Source organism: Dreissena polymorpha, chromosome 15 (assembly GCF_020536995.1).
Source record: "Dreissena polymorpha isolate Duluth1 chromosome 15, UMN_Dpol_1.0, whole genome shotgun sequence".
Taxonomy (NCBI): domain Eukaryota; kingdom Metazoa; phylum Mollusca; class Bivalvia; order Myida; family Dreissenidae; genus Dreissena; species Dreissena polymorpha.
This window is the reverse complement of record NC_068369.1, coordinates 56459199-56475268: the sequence shown is the minus strand read 5'-3', so window position 1 is coordinate 56475268 and position 16070 is coordinate 56459199. Positions and strand designations below refer to the sequence as shown.

The window sequence follows — 16070 nt, the reverse complement described above, 5'->3', positions numbered from 1 at the left end:
TTTAATCGTTATGAACGCATGTTTTAATCAGGTTTGCGCGTTGTTCAAAGTACACACGATTAAATCATCAATAAAAAGAATTTCATTGAAATTGTCATTTGAAAAACATATGTGACATATTTGCAAATTTGCATAAAAAAGGAATCAAACTTAAAACTTAAACGTCCACCTCCTCACCACCCTAACCATTATCAAAATTTTACTATCGCTATTATGGCAACGTGTCTTCGTGGATTTCTCTATTAACATTAATGCCATAACCACCACTACCATTAACATCAAAATCGCGATCGTCGTCGTAGTAGCCTTGTCGTGATTATTGCTGTTGTAAACACAATTTTTGGTAAACTTAAAAAACAATTAACAAATGCGGTTTAAACAAAAAGTAATTTATTTTGTAATTAATTGCGTGTAGTAGCAGAAGTGAAGCTTGTACTGCAGGGCGCCATAATTAGACTGCTGCCCAACCGTCTCCACGTACGGGTAACTTCCGGCCAGGAACGTCTGGCCGATGCTCCCTGTGGCGCTGACGTCATTGTAGAAGGTCAGCGTCTCATCTGTGACGGCCATGCCGTGAACCTGTTGGCAACCATGTTGGTTCCGGAACAGGTAGAAGGGTTTGTCGGTCGGCATGAACATCTCGTGCGAGTAGACAGTGTCGTTCCTATAAATAGTGAATATTTAAGTAATATTTCGCCTAAAAATGATAAACAAGGAGTGCATTTTTTAGCAGTTTTGTAAGCAGATCAAAACAGACTTACACATCAACGTCATGAGAACCTAGGTTCCATGAGAACCTAGGTTCTCTGAGAACCTAGGTTTTCAGAATTTACGCGTCGGACGGCGTAAACTTGCTCGTTTGGAATACGGGACACATATTATTCAGGGCGCAGGATCAATGGGGTTATCATATGATTACACACGGGCTGGACAGAATAAAAACACGCCGTTAAGAACTTTATTTTTGCAGATATCTCAAGTTATTGAAATATGTTTGCAAAGTCTATATTGCATAAGTTTTTCTTGCAGAGTTGCCGATATCTTACGATTGAATAATACATAATTACACATTAACAATAGAGATCAAACTTTTATTAATACCATACTGATTGCTTACTATATCACAGACATACTTAAAATATAAAACTGTACCGTACAGTCGTTTGAGGCCCGAACAAGGGAACTGAATATCTGAAACTCATTTAATGCTGTAACAATGTATTATGTAACGATTGATCTGAATTTGTTATACTTTTTTGTCTCAAAATAATATTTACAATTAAAGATGCAGTTTAATTTTTTATTTACGTGTTCAGACCAATGTCGACCGATTACTTAACTAATTTCATTCTTGGGGAGTTACATTCACGGTTTCACGCCTATTTCGTATCATTTTACACATATGCCGCCAGCGTGTACCAAGCAATGGGAGACAACTGGAGGTTAATCATGGCAAGTGGTCCGACGCATAATCCCAAGAAACCAGGTTTCTCATGAGAACCTAGGTTTTCATGAGAACCTAGGTTCTCATGAAAAACAAGGTTTATGAAATCCCAAGAAACCAGGTTTCTCATGAGAACCTAGGTTCTCATTTGAAAACCTTGGTTTACGCTTGAGAACCTAGGTTCTCATGAGAAACTAGGTTTTTCATGAGAACCTAGGTTCTCATAGATTCATAGAACTTAGGTTCTCATGAGAACGTAGGTTCTCATTCTGAGAACTAAAGTTCTCGTTTGGTATTCTAGGTTTTCACAAGAACCTAGGTTTTCATTTGAAAACCTAGGTTCTCATGAGAACCTAAGTTCTATGAATCTATGAGAACCTAGGTTTTTAAATGAGAACCTAGGTTCTCATGAGAACCTAGGTTCTCATTCTGAGAACTAACTTAAGTTCTCGTTTGGTATTCTAGGTTTTCACAAGAACCTAGGTTTTCATTTGAAAACCTAGGTTCTTATGAGAACCTAGGTTCTCATTAAAATACCTAGGTTCTCATGAGAAACCTAGTTTTTTGGGATTATGCGTCGAACCGCTTGCCATAGGCAGGGAATAATCTAGAGTTTACTATCTATGGGTCCCTGAACTCGCAGATTTTAGACCAATGAGTCCCAGGCCAAAATTGATGAGTCCACCTTGAAAAAGAAGGGTCCCAAATTTTGAAAGATACCAAGTAGTGAAGAAAATATGTCTAAATCACCCTAGCTCAATAACTACATACTTGCATTAAACTTTAATAATCTCAAAAACTTGTTGAAATAAAAAAAAACAAATTCAGAGTTATCACTATCTTGTTTGCCTTTACATAGGCTATAACATTATCTGTTACATGAATGTAACCTGTTATAACATTTCAACTTGATTCAAATCGATGATATTATTATTGTTAACATCCGAATTGCGAGCCGTTGACCTACCGTTATTAAAGTTTAGATTTGTTTGTTTTGGATTAAGCTTCAACACCTTATTTCGGAGGCATTTTTTCTTTATTATTTATGACTAAGTTACACAAAGTTAAAGCAGGTTTTCATCCGGGGACTCAAGAAAATATCATCATTATATTTTAAAGGTCGATTCTAATTGGTTCGTATTATACATCAGCGGCTCGACTAGAGCCTATCAGAAGACTTGCTGGAGTGTTCAAGCCTCATTTGGTTAAACTCAGCGTTCATTGCTACACTTATGACTCGTACAAAAGATGGTTCGTACTTATTGTGATTCGCGTATGCGTTAACGGATACAGTCCAGCAATGCGTCCAAGTGGATGCACATATTTCAAAACGATGCGTCTATTTTGATATTGGTGCGTCAAAGACGCGGGACGCACATGTAGATTAATCCCTGCATAGGTCTGCGCTGTTTGCTTAAAGGAATTTTTCTAAGAAATATTCTAAATATAGAAATAAATACTGTAGTGTAACAGATGTATACCTTAGTGGGTGGGGTAATGTTTATTTACTGTTTGATATCTAACCTATGTTTCGAATGCTGTCTGCAGTTAAGCTATAGTATTGTATGAGACTCTAATGATAACAGACTTAAAAATTTACCTGGATTACCAGCTCCGCGATTGTTTGAGTTAAAATCCAGATGTTTGTAAAGTTATTGTACACACGTTTATTTAGTGTTTTTTAACCCTAGGTAGCGTTGTAGCCGAGAATGACGTCAATAAATATTACGTAAACAATCTGTTGTCAACTGTCTTTATACTGTATTAATTTTTATTGTTTTAAAGTACTATTTGCATTTAAAAAAGCTAATATGCAGGTAATTTATGTAGTATTATAAAATTATATTATATTGTTAATACATAGTGAAATGTTTTATTTTTAATTGAACAATCCAAAGTTATTGGTGATTCTGTCAGCCTTCTGCTGTTCATGTTATGACATTTAGCAGAATTCTGCGGTTACAGAATTTCTGAGAGTATAAAAGGCCGGGAGTTCTGAGTTTGAATCACTCTAACCAGAACGGTTGAGTCGGTAGGTGGTAACGCAAAAATAAGAGAATAAAAGAAAGACAAAAGCTTAAAAAGTTGATGGTTTTTAATTAACAACCTCATAAGAAAAAGAAATAACATACAAATATAACAGAAAAACTTGCAGAATTTAACAGAAAAACTTGCAAAATTTTAACAGAAAACTGGCAGAATTTTAACATAATTATTAACTTATAACTCTAACTTTTCTCACGTAATGTTATCATTGTTATGAATGTATTATGTTCATAAATGTGTGATATGATGAAAATAATCAATGATATGTTAGACAAAATTTACAAAATGTGTTTATTTTTTACTTCTTAACTAAAAGAAATAAGAAATATATTTGTTTAAATGACACGTTTCGCTACCGCCTCCGAAGATATTTTATATTCACAAAAGTCTGAGTCGTGACAATATACCAGGCAGGCCTAATTTTGGAAATAAATTGATCAGATTCAGACGGATGGGAGAGTCCACTAGGCATAAATGTGTTAAAGCGCTGTTTCTACCCATAAAACGGGTTTGCGAGAGTCTCAATACGCCTAAGACTTTCAATGCAATTGAGATTGAAACTAAGCATAAACTAAACGTTTTTATTTTGATTTCGCTAAAGATTGAGAGAACATAAATCATTCTCACGAGGTCAAACATTGTCACTTGCTCACTATTACATGCTCACCTGCAGCAAAAAATCAGCTCTGTGCTTGTGGAACCGTAAGTTCCGGTCGGGACTATGCCTGTAATTAAAAATATGTGCTTTCTATTTTTTTCAAGCTTATTACTTTCACATACAACATTTCAAAGTACCTTATCTGATCCTTATCGTTTAAGACATGAAAATATTGTCTAACCGGAAGTGGTTGACGCCGACGACGCGCGCATCTTGATCTTGCCCGTCCTGAAGGCGTACGGACACATGCTGTCGTACTGCTGGATGCAGTAGTCGCCCCTGGGCCAGTAGATGTCGTACTCACTCGGACTCGGGTCCTCCTTCGTGCAGTACTTCAGGCCGTACGAGTCCTTAGCCAGCGTCCCTGTTGACACAAATAGAATGTTTTTCTGTGAATCATCTCAAAATCTTATAAAATGAAATAAAGCAAGATAAGGTGTTTGCTAATAGTTGTTCTCCCTCCTTCCGACAACATTTTCAGTGGTCCATTAAGAGACTTGCTTTTTATTGAACATGATTTTAGCCCTGATTCTTTCAGCCCTGACAAAATATTTATTGCGGATTTTAGCCCTGATTCTTTCAGCCCAGAAAAAATATTCATAGAGGATTTTAGCCCTGATTCTTTCAGCCCTGACACAATATTCACAGAGGATTTTAGTCCTGATTCTTTCAGCCCTGACAAAACATTCATAGAGGATTTTAGTCCTGATTCTTTCAGCCCTGAAAAAATATTCATAGAGGATTTTAGCCCTGATTCTTTCAGCCCTGACACAATATTCATAGAGGATTTTAGCCCTGATTCTTTCATCCCTGACAAAATATTTATAGAGGATTTTAGCCCTGATTCTTTCAGCCCTGACAAAACATTCATAGAGGATTTTAGTCCTGATTCTTTCAGCCCTGAAAAAATATTCATTTATCTCCCACGGAGACATAATCTCCTTTTTTTATTAAAATGCGTTTCTTAATCACCTTATAAAAAGAAAAAGCAATAAATCGAAGAAGAAGTATCTTAGAATACATGAAATTGCCTAAAGTAACGCCAGCGGTCGTAAAAAGGCATACTGCCATGAAACAAAACTTCGTCCAACCGTCTAGATGCAGTCCCGTGGGTCCGCTGCCGGAATGCTGGGGCTGTGATACAGTGACGGTACCCTCTACGAAGCCCGTGGGGCAGCCAGACGCGGGCTTGGGCACGCTGTATGTACCCAGGGGCCAGGTTGCGGGCATGGACAGCGGCAGTTCTGTGGTGATATCGCGGGATGAAATATATACTTCTATTTGTTAAGATATTTGTTGAAGATAAATATGCCTTCTTTTCACTATTTGTCATACAAAATTCTTTTCAATACAAATATTTTTATAACATCACTTTTGAATCAAATACGCAATTTTACTGACAGTAACCTGTCGCCCACCACCCCCCTGAGGGTAACAATAACATTAGAGGTAAACAGCTATAAAATTAGTTCCGATTGTATAAACATGATTTTATTTATCAAATTTACAAAACACTGAACAACAAAAATAGCCACTTTGCGTGGGTATTTGAACAAACCTTAAATTGACCTTTTCACTGTTCATGTTAATATAATACTTCGTGTCAATGGGTGTATGAGAGGTGGTGTAAATATTGCCAGCAAAACAATGACATTGCTTCACGTTTGTTTATAAGATCACTTACTCGGGGGCTGAGTGGCCTGTTTAAAGGTCGGGTACTCCTTGAGGGCACGCACGATGTTTGCCTGCCACGTGGGAAGCTTGCTGGCGGCGTCGGCGGGACACATACCCTGGCTGATGAAATACTGGATGAACGCCCAGTACTTGATGTCTAAGGCGACGTCAATCGTCTGAATAGGAAAAAGGCCTTGGCAAACAGCGTAGACCCAAATGAGACGCCGCATGATGCGGCGTCTCATCAGGGTCTGTGCTGTAAGCTTAAAGGAATTTCTGTAAGAAATTTTCTAAATATAAAAATAATTATACTAGACAACCCTAATTTTTGAAATAAATTGATCCAATTTAGAATGATGAGAGAGTTCACTAGGCATAAATGGGTTAAAGCGATTAATACAGGATATCGCATTAGATGGAGATCAGATAAACGCTGTGGTATGGTGAACATTCATTTAAGTTCCATTTTTGCCGACATGACTGTGCTAAGCAATTCGGAAATAACTTGTCTCCGATATTTGCTCTGAAATCGCAATGTTGACTGTTTTACAAAGTTGAAAGATTGGATCTTTACTTTTATTGAGAAACCGAAAACAAAGGCGGCCCACCAACTGAATGGCCGATTTATATGAGTCGCGTTTTGAGAAAACTGGGCTTAATGCATGTGCGATAAGTGTCGTCCCAGATTAGCCTTGTGCAGTTTGCACAGGCTACTCAGAGACGACACTTTCCGCTTTTATGGTATTTTTAGTTTCAAGGAAGTTCCTCCTTACCGAAAATCAAGTTTAGGCGGAAAGTGTCGTCCCTGATTAGCCTGTGCGGACTGCACAGGCTAATCTGGGATGATACTTTAAGCACATGCATTATGCCCAGTTTTCTCAAAATGCGACTCACATAAGTAGCGACTCTTCGTATCTCTAATGTACTCAAGAAGTCTAGAAACATTTTTGTCTCACTTGAAGACGTGGTTTTAAAACATGATTGGCGACTCAAATGATAAGACAATTGAATCGTTATTTACACAGACAACATAAATAAGATTAATAAAAAAAGTAGCGATCATTTCGGAAAATAGAAGAATCTGTATTAGCCACATACAAATGAATAATAAGGTTTAAGAGTGTATCACTATTGCATTTTCAGGTTTAATTCTTTGTATTAAGTTATTAACCCATTTATGCCTAGCGTCTAGAAAAAATGCCTTGGCAAACAGCATAGAGCCAGATGAGAGGCCGCACGATGCGGCGTCTCATCAGGGTCTGCGCTTTTTGCTGAAAGGAATTTCTGTAAGAAATATTCTAAATCTAGAAATAAATATTCTAGACATCCCTAATTTTCGAAATAAATTAATCCAATTTAGAAGGATGGGAGAGTCCACTTGGCACAAATGGGTTAATTTCAAACTCAATAACGTAACAACTAACATATTTCCCCACCTGAACAGTTTTACCGATTACATCGTTGTGATAAAAGTCTCCGATCGCTAGTTGGTCTTCCATGACGCCGACAATGAACTTGTATTCGTGTCGGTATTTGAATGCGTCCAGATCGATGACGTAAGAACTTTGGTAGCCATCTTGCGGACCAGCCATGCTGATGTCGTCTGTAACCTGTTTGAAAATTGGAAATTCTTTTTTTTCCATCAAAGTTGCTCGAGAACTTCGTGTTTACGGCAAAAATATGTAATTGTTTGTTTACCAAAACGGATGTAAACATTTTCAGAAAATTATATGTCAACAGCAAAAGATATGAATCACAAAATGTTTGTTTTGCAATCGAATGTATTACGCAAAGTTTTCTTGTTCCTTTTAGTTTGTTACTTACATGTTAACCAATAAAGCTGAAACAGTTGTAAAGAAGCGTACATGTTGGAGTAAAATGTTTTAGTGTACCATCGACAGGTGCAAAGTGACCGCAATTTTAAATATGGCATTAAATGTTTACCGCCCATACATATTTTTCGTCATGGTTCAAACCACTGAGATACTCGTATTATTGGCGTCGATATGGAGAGCGGCGACTAGTATGTAATGCTTTTTTTTCGCTTATGGTAGGAGAAGTTATTTTACGGATCAATGTATATATTTTTGTTTTAAAAATATCTTGCATAGTTGTGATTTTTAGTGTAAATTAGTGTAAATGAGTACTGCATTTGTGCCTATTACATTTATAACAACATTTTTTTGCCAATGATGCACAGCTAATTGTTTTAATTAATAACTGATCCACAACTGATCACAGGTTAAAGATCACAGGGACTGGGCAAATACGCGAAACTTTCTGGTTTTGTATAAAAACAAAACATAATCAAATATATATTTATTTTGTGGATTTTCTAATTTGCTTATTTAGTGGAGAATCAATGTAGTACGATATTTGACGACCTATCGCGCAAGCAAGTTTATTGGAAGGCGTAGTGGTACGAAAACGTACAATGTATTAGTTTATTAATAGAAATATAATAACGATCGCTATACACAACTTCACCAAATAGCAGTACATAAATGATGTCAGCCGAAATAGCTCAGTTGGGAGAGCGTTAGACTGAAGTTGTTTACGCAACAATCATCTACAGGCCCCCGGTTCAATCCCGTTTTTTTCAGTCAGGTAATAAATATAATAAAGCTTTATTTATGTAGACATTTCAAAATCCATTTTACTACAATTAGACATTTTTATTAAAATTAATGGATGCCGCGTGGTGACAACGTTAAATAAAATGTCTTACATCACTAAAATATCTTATAAAAAATACACGTGTTTTTATATTAACAAATAAATGCAAACAACACATCTATTATCCATGTATTTTTATGGTTGTCTATCATAGGCCCTAAGTACTATCCCAACCACATATAGAGCGCGAAGCGCGACACGTATTATTGATTGTAACAATGAGTTGAGATAAAGGAAGCAGCCGCTTAGTAACCCATGCTATAATATTTAACTAAAAAATAATGCCATAGATGTACATGTAGAAAAACAGTAAATGTGGTAACTAGAATGATAAAAAAACGATGAAAGTAATGAAATGCGAGTTTGTTCTAGTGTTGGGTAAACCTGAACCACTTACGTTAAACATGACGAAGTTGAAGATATCTCTGAGCCTGGCCACAAACCTGTTGGTGAAGATTTTGCCGATGTCGATTTCGGTCACCACGTGCTGTGCAGGTGGAGGTTAAAACAATAACAATAACACAAAAGTAATAATGACAATAATAAAGTAATAATAATAATAATAATAACAGTTATAATAATAATACAAATAATAATAATTATAATAATAATAATAATAATAATAATAATAATAATAATAATAATAATAATAATAATAAATAATAATAATAATAATAATGAAATGAAGATCAAGATGAAGAACAAGAAGGATAATTTGCTGTTACTGCTGCTGATGATGATGACGACAAAGACGACGACTACGACGATGATGATGGTGATATAAAGGAGGAGGAGAAAGAGAGGAGGAGGACGACAAACATGACGACGACAACGATGCTATTTTGGAGATGATGGCGATGATGAATTGGTCATTTAATTGCGGTTAGGGTCGTACCGTTCCCCATGTCTCCACGAAGGTCATATATGTGGCCTTGTCGTAGGTTGCCGGAAGGTGGCACACTTCGCTCGCAAACTCCCGTGTTACAGGGTAGTGGTCTGTTTCTGCCAAGTGCATAGAGTACCTGCGAGATCGGAGATGCTAAGTGAGAAGCCGGTAATCAAGAAAGTATTAATAGAGCGATTTTAATATTATATGTAAGTGAGCTATGACCGGTCCATAAAGTACATTTTGGGAAAAAGATCGTGACTGATAAGCTGGGAACATGTGTTGTTAAATTTATACTGCGATAAGAATACTCGGTACATTACACATTAAATTACAAAGTGGTGTGTGACCTACATGTGCATGCCAATTAGTATTCGTGGATACAGAGATTTAATGTTCAAAGCCTGAAGACTCAAGAATCGGAGGAAGTCGGTCAGATTTTGTCAATCAAACCGAGCAGTATTTTACTAGTATTACACAGGCGTAGATTAAAGTGGCCACCACATAAATGGGGATACTGTATATGTCGATGTTAATAGCCATTGAAAGTATAACAGGACAACTAGGACTTCTCACTTCTTTGGCAATCGATTAACCGTTCGATATTTCCCTTAGACTAACATTAATACTCAAAATCAATGAGTATTTCGTACAATATTTCGAAAAAAATTAAGTTAAATATAATACAAAATTCAATGTTCCTTATACACTGGTTGTTAACTGCTTGCTTTATGTAAATTTATACAATCAAAACCGAGAACAGCGGTCAGTCAAGGGAAACGACCAAAGTGACCGTTGTTCACAGGTGACCGTTGTTTTCGGATCACAATTTTAATATGGTTGGTCAGTTGGTAGTATTGCTACGTCGTTACAGCGTAAAACAATGGCTCATTGTACATGTACATATTCAATCCTTATATAATGTATTAATGACAAAAACTTAACTTTTGGTACACTATGACCCCTGTATTTATACATTTCTGTGAGAGCAGTGTATGTTTCATGCATTTAAGAATTAAACAGTTAGTAAAATGACATGTTGTACAGAATTCTATAATTATTAAAGTTCACAGTGTTTTCACTATTAAAATATCCGGCTACTTTTAAATTAAGCGTAACCCACTTTCGTGCAAACTGTAGTCTATATTTTTAAACCATACTAATAATAGTGAACATAAATGCTTTTCCTACACACGGGTCGAAAAAAAAATCAAAACGAGTATTTTAGTTTTTAATTTAAATCATGTCTTTTAGTAAATTAAAATGTTTTTAGAGACTTTACCATATAATATTTCGATAACATCTCGATTTTATGGCATAATGTAACCTTAGCGTTTTGTTTTTGCAAACTAGTATTGAACATGCAAGCATACAAGGGCTGACCTCACGTGACCTATCGTGCAGAACGTGGTGGCATCCTGGAAGATGTAGTGGTGCTTTGACGTCTGCTGCACAACCGCCTGATAAGCTGTCATGAAAAGCGAGCGCCATACGATTTGACTCTGTGAGCATGCATGTGATGAACAATATGGGTTTAATATGAAGTTACGCGTTATGAGTGTACCACATGATTTGACTATAACAATACGAGTTTGTAGTGTGATTTGAAAAAAAAATGTGATTGCGCGTTTGGAGTCAGTAATTTAGATGCGTCATGTGGTTGACTAAAATGAAAGCGGCGTTTTATTCAGTATTTTGATGGTGATATGTGACAGGGTGTCATGAGTATTACAATACCTTGGAACATATGCATCTGTTCATTTGTTGAAAAAAATATATGCTATCCGTGTGATTTGACAGAATGAGTGTGTCGTGTGATTGCGCAATTAGATTTTACCAGGAGCGTGTACTGACACAAACAAGATGGCGACGTCCATACCGAGACACGAATTTTTCGCCATTTTATACCTTTTGTTTCTTTTATTAATTGTTTAAATGCCGCACACTTTCCAGCCGTATCAGCAAGAATGTAATAAGCGTTAATTAATGTGTTAATGCATTAATAGTTGCTCGATATCGCGACTTTGCTCGCTACGAATTTTCAAAGCAGGAGCTATAACTTTGTGATCTTGCTCACGTGATTACCCCATCTTTAACTTATGCTATTAATAAGGCTATACTATTGAATAAAGATATAATATTGCGTGTTTTTGGCGTTAATAGTCATTGATGTGTTTATACATTTGTTTGCTTTGTATTTTTGTGTGTGTTTTGTGATGACATGTGATATTACATTGAGTCTACTTTTCTATATATGACAAGTATTTAAGTTGCGCATAGCTATTCTTACCGGAACTGAGAGAGAAAGCGAATGGCTTCAAAGCAGCGTCCGCGGAGCCTAGAAATGTAGATGATCGGGAAAGTTGCATTTTTGTTAAACAAGAAAACGGTTAAAGTATGAAAAATGATAAATTTTACATGAATACTCAAAAGTTATAGTTAATTAAACTCGTTCAATTGAGATGAATAACACACTAGGTTGCAAGTTAAAAAGAGCAATCAAAAACGTTGCTGGAAACGTAACTGGTAAAGCATTACAACTTTATCTCACAGTAGTTTGAAATATAAGTTTCACAAAGTTTATAAAATATAACGGACCCATTCACAACGGATTTAGAACAAAAACAAATGAGCCTTGGTCTGAGAAAATTGGGCTAAATGCATGTGCGTAAAGTGTCATCCCATATTAGCCTGTGCAGTCCGCACAGGCTAATCAGGGACGACACTTTCCGCCTTAACTTGATTTTCGGTACGGTGGGACTTCCTTGAAACTACCAATACCATAAAAGCGGAAAGTGTCGTCCCTGATTAGCCTGTGAGGACTGTACAGGCTAATCTGGGTCGACACTTTACGCACATGCATTAAGCCCAGATCCTCAGAACGCGGCTCAAATGAAGTGTTACCGCTGGTCTGAACAGTGGTAAACAGCTTGTCCTGGTATGACTGCGGGTTATAGAAAAGCGTGAAGCCGTGCGACATGAGGCAATTGTCATGGTGATCAACAATTATCTCCGGCGGCTGGTACCCGGCGCTGATAGTGAAGATTTTCCGCGTGATATCGACGCCCGGGTCCTCGCCGCCCGTGGACCAGTACTCGCCGTCCGGGTTACCTTGGTATCGGGATATGGGATACTTAGAAATAATGCACGATTTGGGCCCGTTTTGAGTTACTGGATGTTACACTTAAAATAAAATAACGATTTGTATCGCAATATATATTTATTTAATGCCATCTTAATAAAAACATGCATTACTATTATTATTATTGTTATTATTATTATTATTTTTATTGATTTATTTAGGGCAAACCTCAATATTTTCATAAACAGTTTTATTAAAAATGTCTCAGTTTTCAAGTAGCAATACATCACGATCAATACGCCTTAATAGAAAACTTCGTCAATCTGCAGAAATATTTAGAATATCCACTTCATATTTTTCCGATGAGATTGCTGAGTTGAGGCCACTTTAATTAGATTGTACATACAAACCCGTCCATGGTATAGAACTCGAAACAGAAAAAATACACGTGCATACACAGTGATTTTTGATACCTTTTAGAATGTTATAGGACACACCCACGTGGCGAATTGCGCTGGGTGCCGACGGGAACATCATTTGTGGCATCTGGCCGCCCGCTCCTGTCCCGGGCGAGCCACCGGTACTTCCGCCGCCACTTGCCACCGTTCCATTTGTCGAGGAAACCTGTGTCGATGAAATCTGACCTCTAGCGCCAACGAGGCCGATGATGAAAAGGGTGAGGATCTGAAACAGCCGGCTAAAGATCTTCTTTCAGCCGCGTCATTCGGAAATTGATCTTATGCCATATGCAACCTGCTTATGGGGCAGGCCTGTCCGCGTATGACATTAGATCCATTTTCGCATGACGCACCACAATTATCAGCAAGCAAGCTGTTACTGTAGGTATTCAGTTAACTTGATATGTTCAATTATTAGTATGCATTTACAAGAAATGTTAACAATTCTACCATCCTCAAACAATTGAACCATTTGTAGACAATTGATCAATTGCACGTCTTTATACATTACGGAAATGGTACACTAAATGAAACACTGTAACACATTGTTTTCTTAATAGAATTCCATAATGTTAGTTCAATTCTATGTTACAGTTTCAACGGAATAACAATTAAAACGCATACTGTTTGACATAAAGTCACAAATGATCTACAATTCTTCGCTAACACAATAATGTCTCTTACCATTGTCAGCGTAATTTTTATCTGAAGTCTGGAGGACTCAAAGAATTCGTCTGTAGAACATTACGTGGTATACTTGGCAAGATATTAAGACCCACCGATTGTGTTACTCAACCACGATAACCATGTCTACTATTACATCAATTTCCTCATCTATTGGATTACTGCAGATACCGTTGCTCTTGCTACTACCACTTCTATTACTACTATCACTACTACTACCACCACCACCACTACACTACCACTCATACTTAAACTTCTTTACACATAATCCTCATTTGTTTAGTTTTGCGTTGGCAAGTTTTTGTTCGTTACGTCATGATTATCATAGATTATTGTTTTAGTACAGTCGCCATTGCATACCGAATGAATTAAAGCGAGATTATACGATTTCAAATATGTATTATTTTATATAAAATGTGTAAAAACTTATTAGACATATATTTCAATATAAATTAAAATAAAAGTTAAAGTGATATTATGGGTATCTAGCAGTTTATAGATGTCTATCGCAACCGTTGTTTATTTTTGGTGTTTTCACTTCATATACACTTATATTTGTTAATGCAGCATCAACATACTAAAACAATATCCCAGAAAGAGAAAAATAAAGCATTTGAATATCAACCGTACTTTAGTTTGACAACTGATCATGCATGTACGATGTGAACCTAAATTTAGTTTTAGTGCAGATTCGTTCACACGACACAAAGACACAATTTGGTTTTACGGATCATTTCGGCTTAGAGGACTGGGTGAGTCACGTAAGAATGTCGAATTTAAAATGTATGTTTATAAACAACTGGTAGCAAGATGAGTTGCAGATAATTGGTCAGTAACCATATTTTAACTAACTCTTTTCACCTGTTAATTCTTTTCAGCTCAATTCAACAGTGAAAATGCCCATAATATCACTTTAAGAAGCACATGTGTCGAAAAATGCGAAATAAGCCACATATTTAAGAAATCGAAAATGTATGTACAGTCGAATTCGCCAGCATGTAAATCATGCATGTACGATGGGAATCTAAATTTAGTTTAACGGTTCATTTTTAATTCCTGCAACGATATCTATTCATACAACACACGAACACTAACTAAAAAGACGAATGCTTCAGTTATTGTAGGAAAATATATACGAAATATCTTCGTCACAATCGGCTCGGGGCGCTAATTTGTCTTTGCTGCATTTAATGAAATAGTTCTTCAATGTATGATTGTTCTTGCCTATGTTGTGTTATTGTAACATATTTTTATCAATATATTACAATTTAACATATATACAGATAGTATAATCTAGATTTAAACGTTGGCTGGGTGTGGAACCTTTGCAATTGTGAACGCTATAGCAGTTGCGTTGTCTTATCGTAGTCATGTTCTCAATATGGGACGCTATTTCAACATATGTTAACTTTTAAGCACATCATGATAACGTTATGATCTAAATACCAAGAGTGTTTTATCGACCTACAATTAACGTGCCTCAAAAAGAAAACTGCATGTATAGACGTGTATTAAACAAATCGAGCCATTAAAAAACCCGCGTAATATAAAGCTTTGTGAAATTGCTTCTTAGGTTTTAAGTTAACAGTATTTGACAATGTTAAGAGCTCCAATAAACTGCACGTCCATTCGATGCGAGTTACTTGCCATAAACGTTTCAGGTAAACCCGCTGTATAGTTATCTAGATATGACTCGGACTAACATTAAGCTTAATATTAGGTAAATATTTCCATACTCGATATAAAAAATTGGCGCCTGTGCAATGCACATCCCTCCTTTAAAATATATTTATATGATATGATTCATATTTACACATCGTGCTTTTTAGATGTTTGTATACCCGGACACAACCTTTCGAAGGCCGGACGGGCGGACGGACGGCTGAACGTTTTGACGACGAACCTTATTCCAGTACATACCCGTACATTCGTTAAAAACACATCACGTATACGAGAAGACAACTACTGTTTTATGACCTGGGTATGTCGATTTACTTAGGCATCCTGTTTGTATCTAAATGTAGTTGTCCTCTTTGTATCTACGTAGTAATTATGTTCGAATCTATACGGGGAATTCCTGATCGTATCTATGCAAATTTATCATTTTTTATATAAACGTTTTAATCTTATTTATATTTAAACGTAGTATGCCTGTCCGTATATATAAACGTGATATTTTTGATATTTTTATCTAAACGTATTATCCTGTCTACACGCAGTATTCTTGTTTGTATCAATACTTCGTATTCATGTTTGTTTTTTATGTACACTCATTATTTGTGTATTTATACATTGTTTTCCTATTTTTTATCTCTACGCAAGACTCTTTTTGTATTTTTTACATAGTTTTATTGTTGGCATCTATACGAAGAACATCTTATCCGGATTGAATCTAAACCTAGTATTCTTTTTCGTATGTTTACGTAACATTTCAATTTCTATAGATGCGTGTGTAGCGCGCT

General features: G+C 36.3%; 1 protein-coding gene and 1 long non-coding RNA gene across 2 annotated transcripts; one reads left to right on the top strand and one right to left on the bottom strand.

Annotated features, from left to right (window-relative positions):
* Positions 1-373: 373 nt before the first annotated feature.
* LOC127860246 (uncharacterized) lies at positions 374-13189 on the bottom strand. Its single transcript, XM_052398184.1, has 12 exons — positions 12940-13189; positions 12289-12495; positions 11675-11722; positions 10768-10852; positions 9394-9520; positions 8896-8985; positions 7259-7432; positions 5833-5998; positions 5240-5392; positions 4330-4512; positions 4158-4215; positions 374-664 (listed from the first exon to the last, which is right to left on the bottom strand). The coding sequence occupies exons 1-12, from the start codon at positions 13010-13012 to the stop codon at positions 391-393; spliced, it is 1638 nt and encodes a 545-aa protein (XP_052254144.1). The 5' UTR covers positions 13013-13189; the 3' UTR covers positions 374-390.
* On the top strand, positions 9647-10981 carry LOC127860247 (uncharacterized). The gene is made up of 2 exons (XR_008039649.1): positions 9647-9816; positions 10738-10981. It is a non-coding gene; the product is annotated as an uncharacterized LOC127860247 (long non-coding RNA).
* Positions 13190-16070: the final 2881 nt, after the last annotated feature.

What these genes read in the sequence shown, in the direction of transcription:
- LOC127860246 (XM_052398184.1), bottom strand. Translation starts at nt 13,012, where the DNA reads ATGCCACAAATGATGTTCCCGTCGGCACCCAGCGCAATTCGCCACGTG. An exon ending in CGCTTTCTCTCTCAGTTCCG is followed by an intron (nt 10,853 to 11,674) that starts GTAAGAATAGCT and finishes TTTTCATGACAG; the next exon opens with CTTATCAGGCGGTTGTGCAG. An exon ending in TAATCGGTAAAACTGTTCAG is followed by an intron (nt 5,999 to 7,258) that starts GTGGGGAAATAT and finishes TTTCCTATTCAG; the next exon opens with ACGATTGACGTCGCCTTAGA.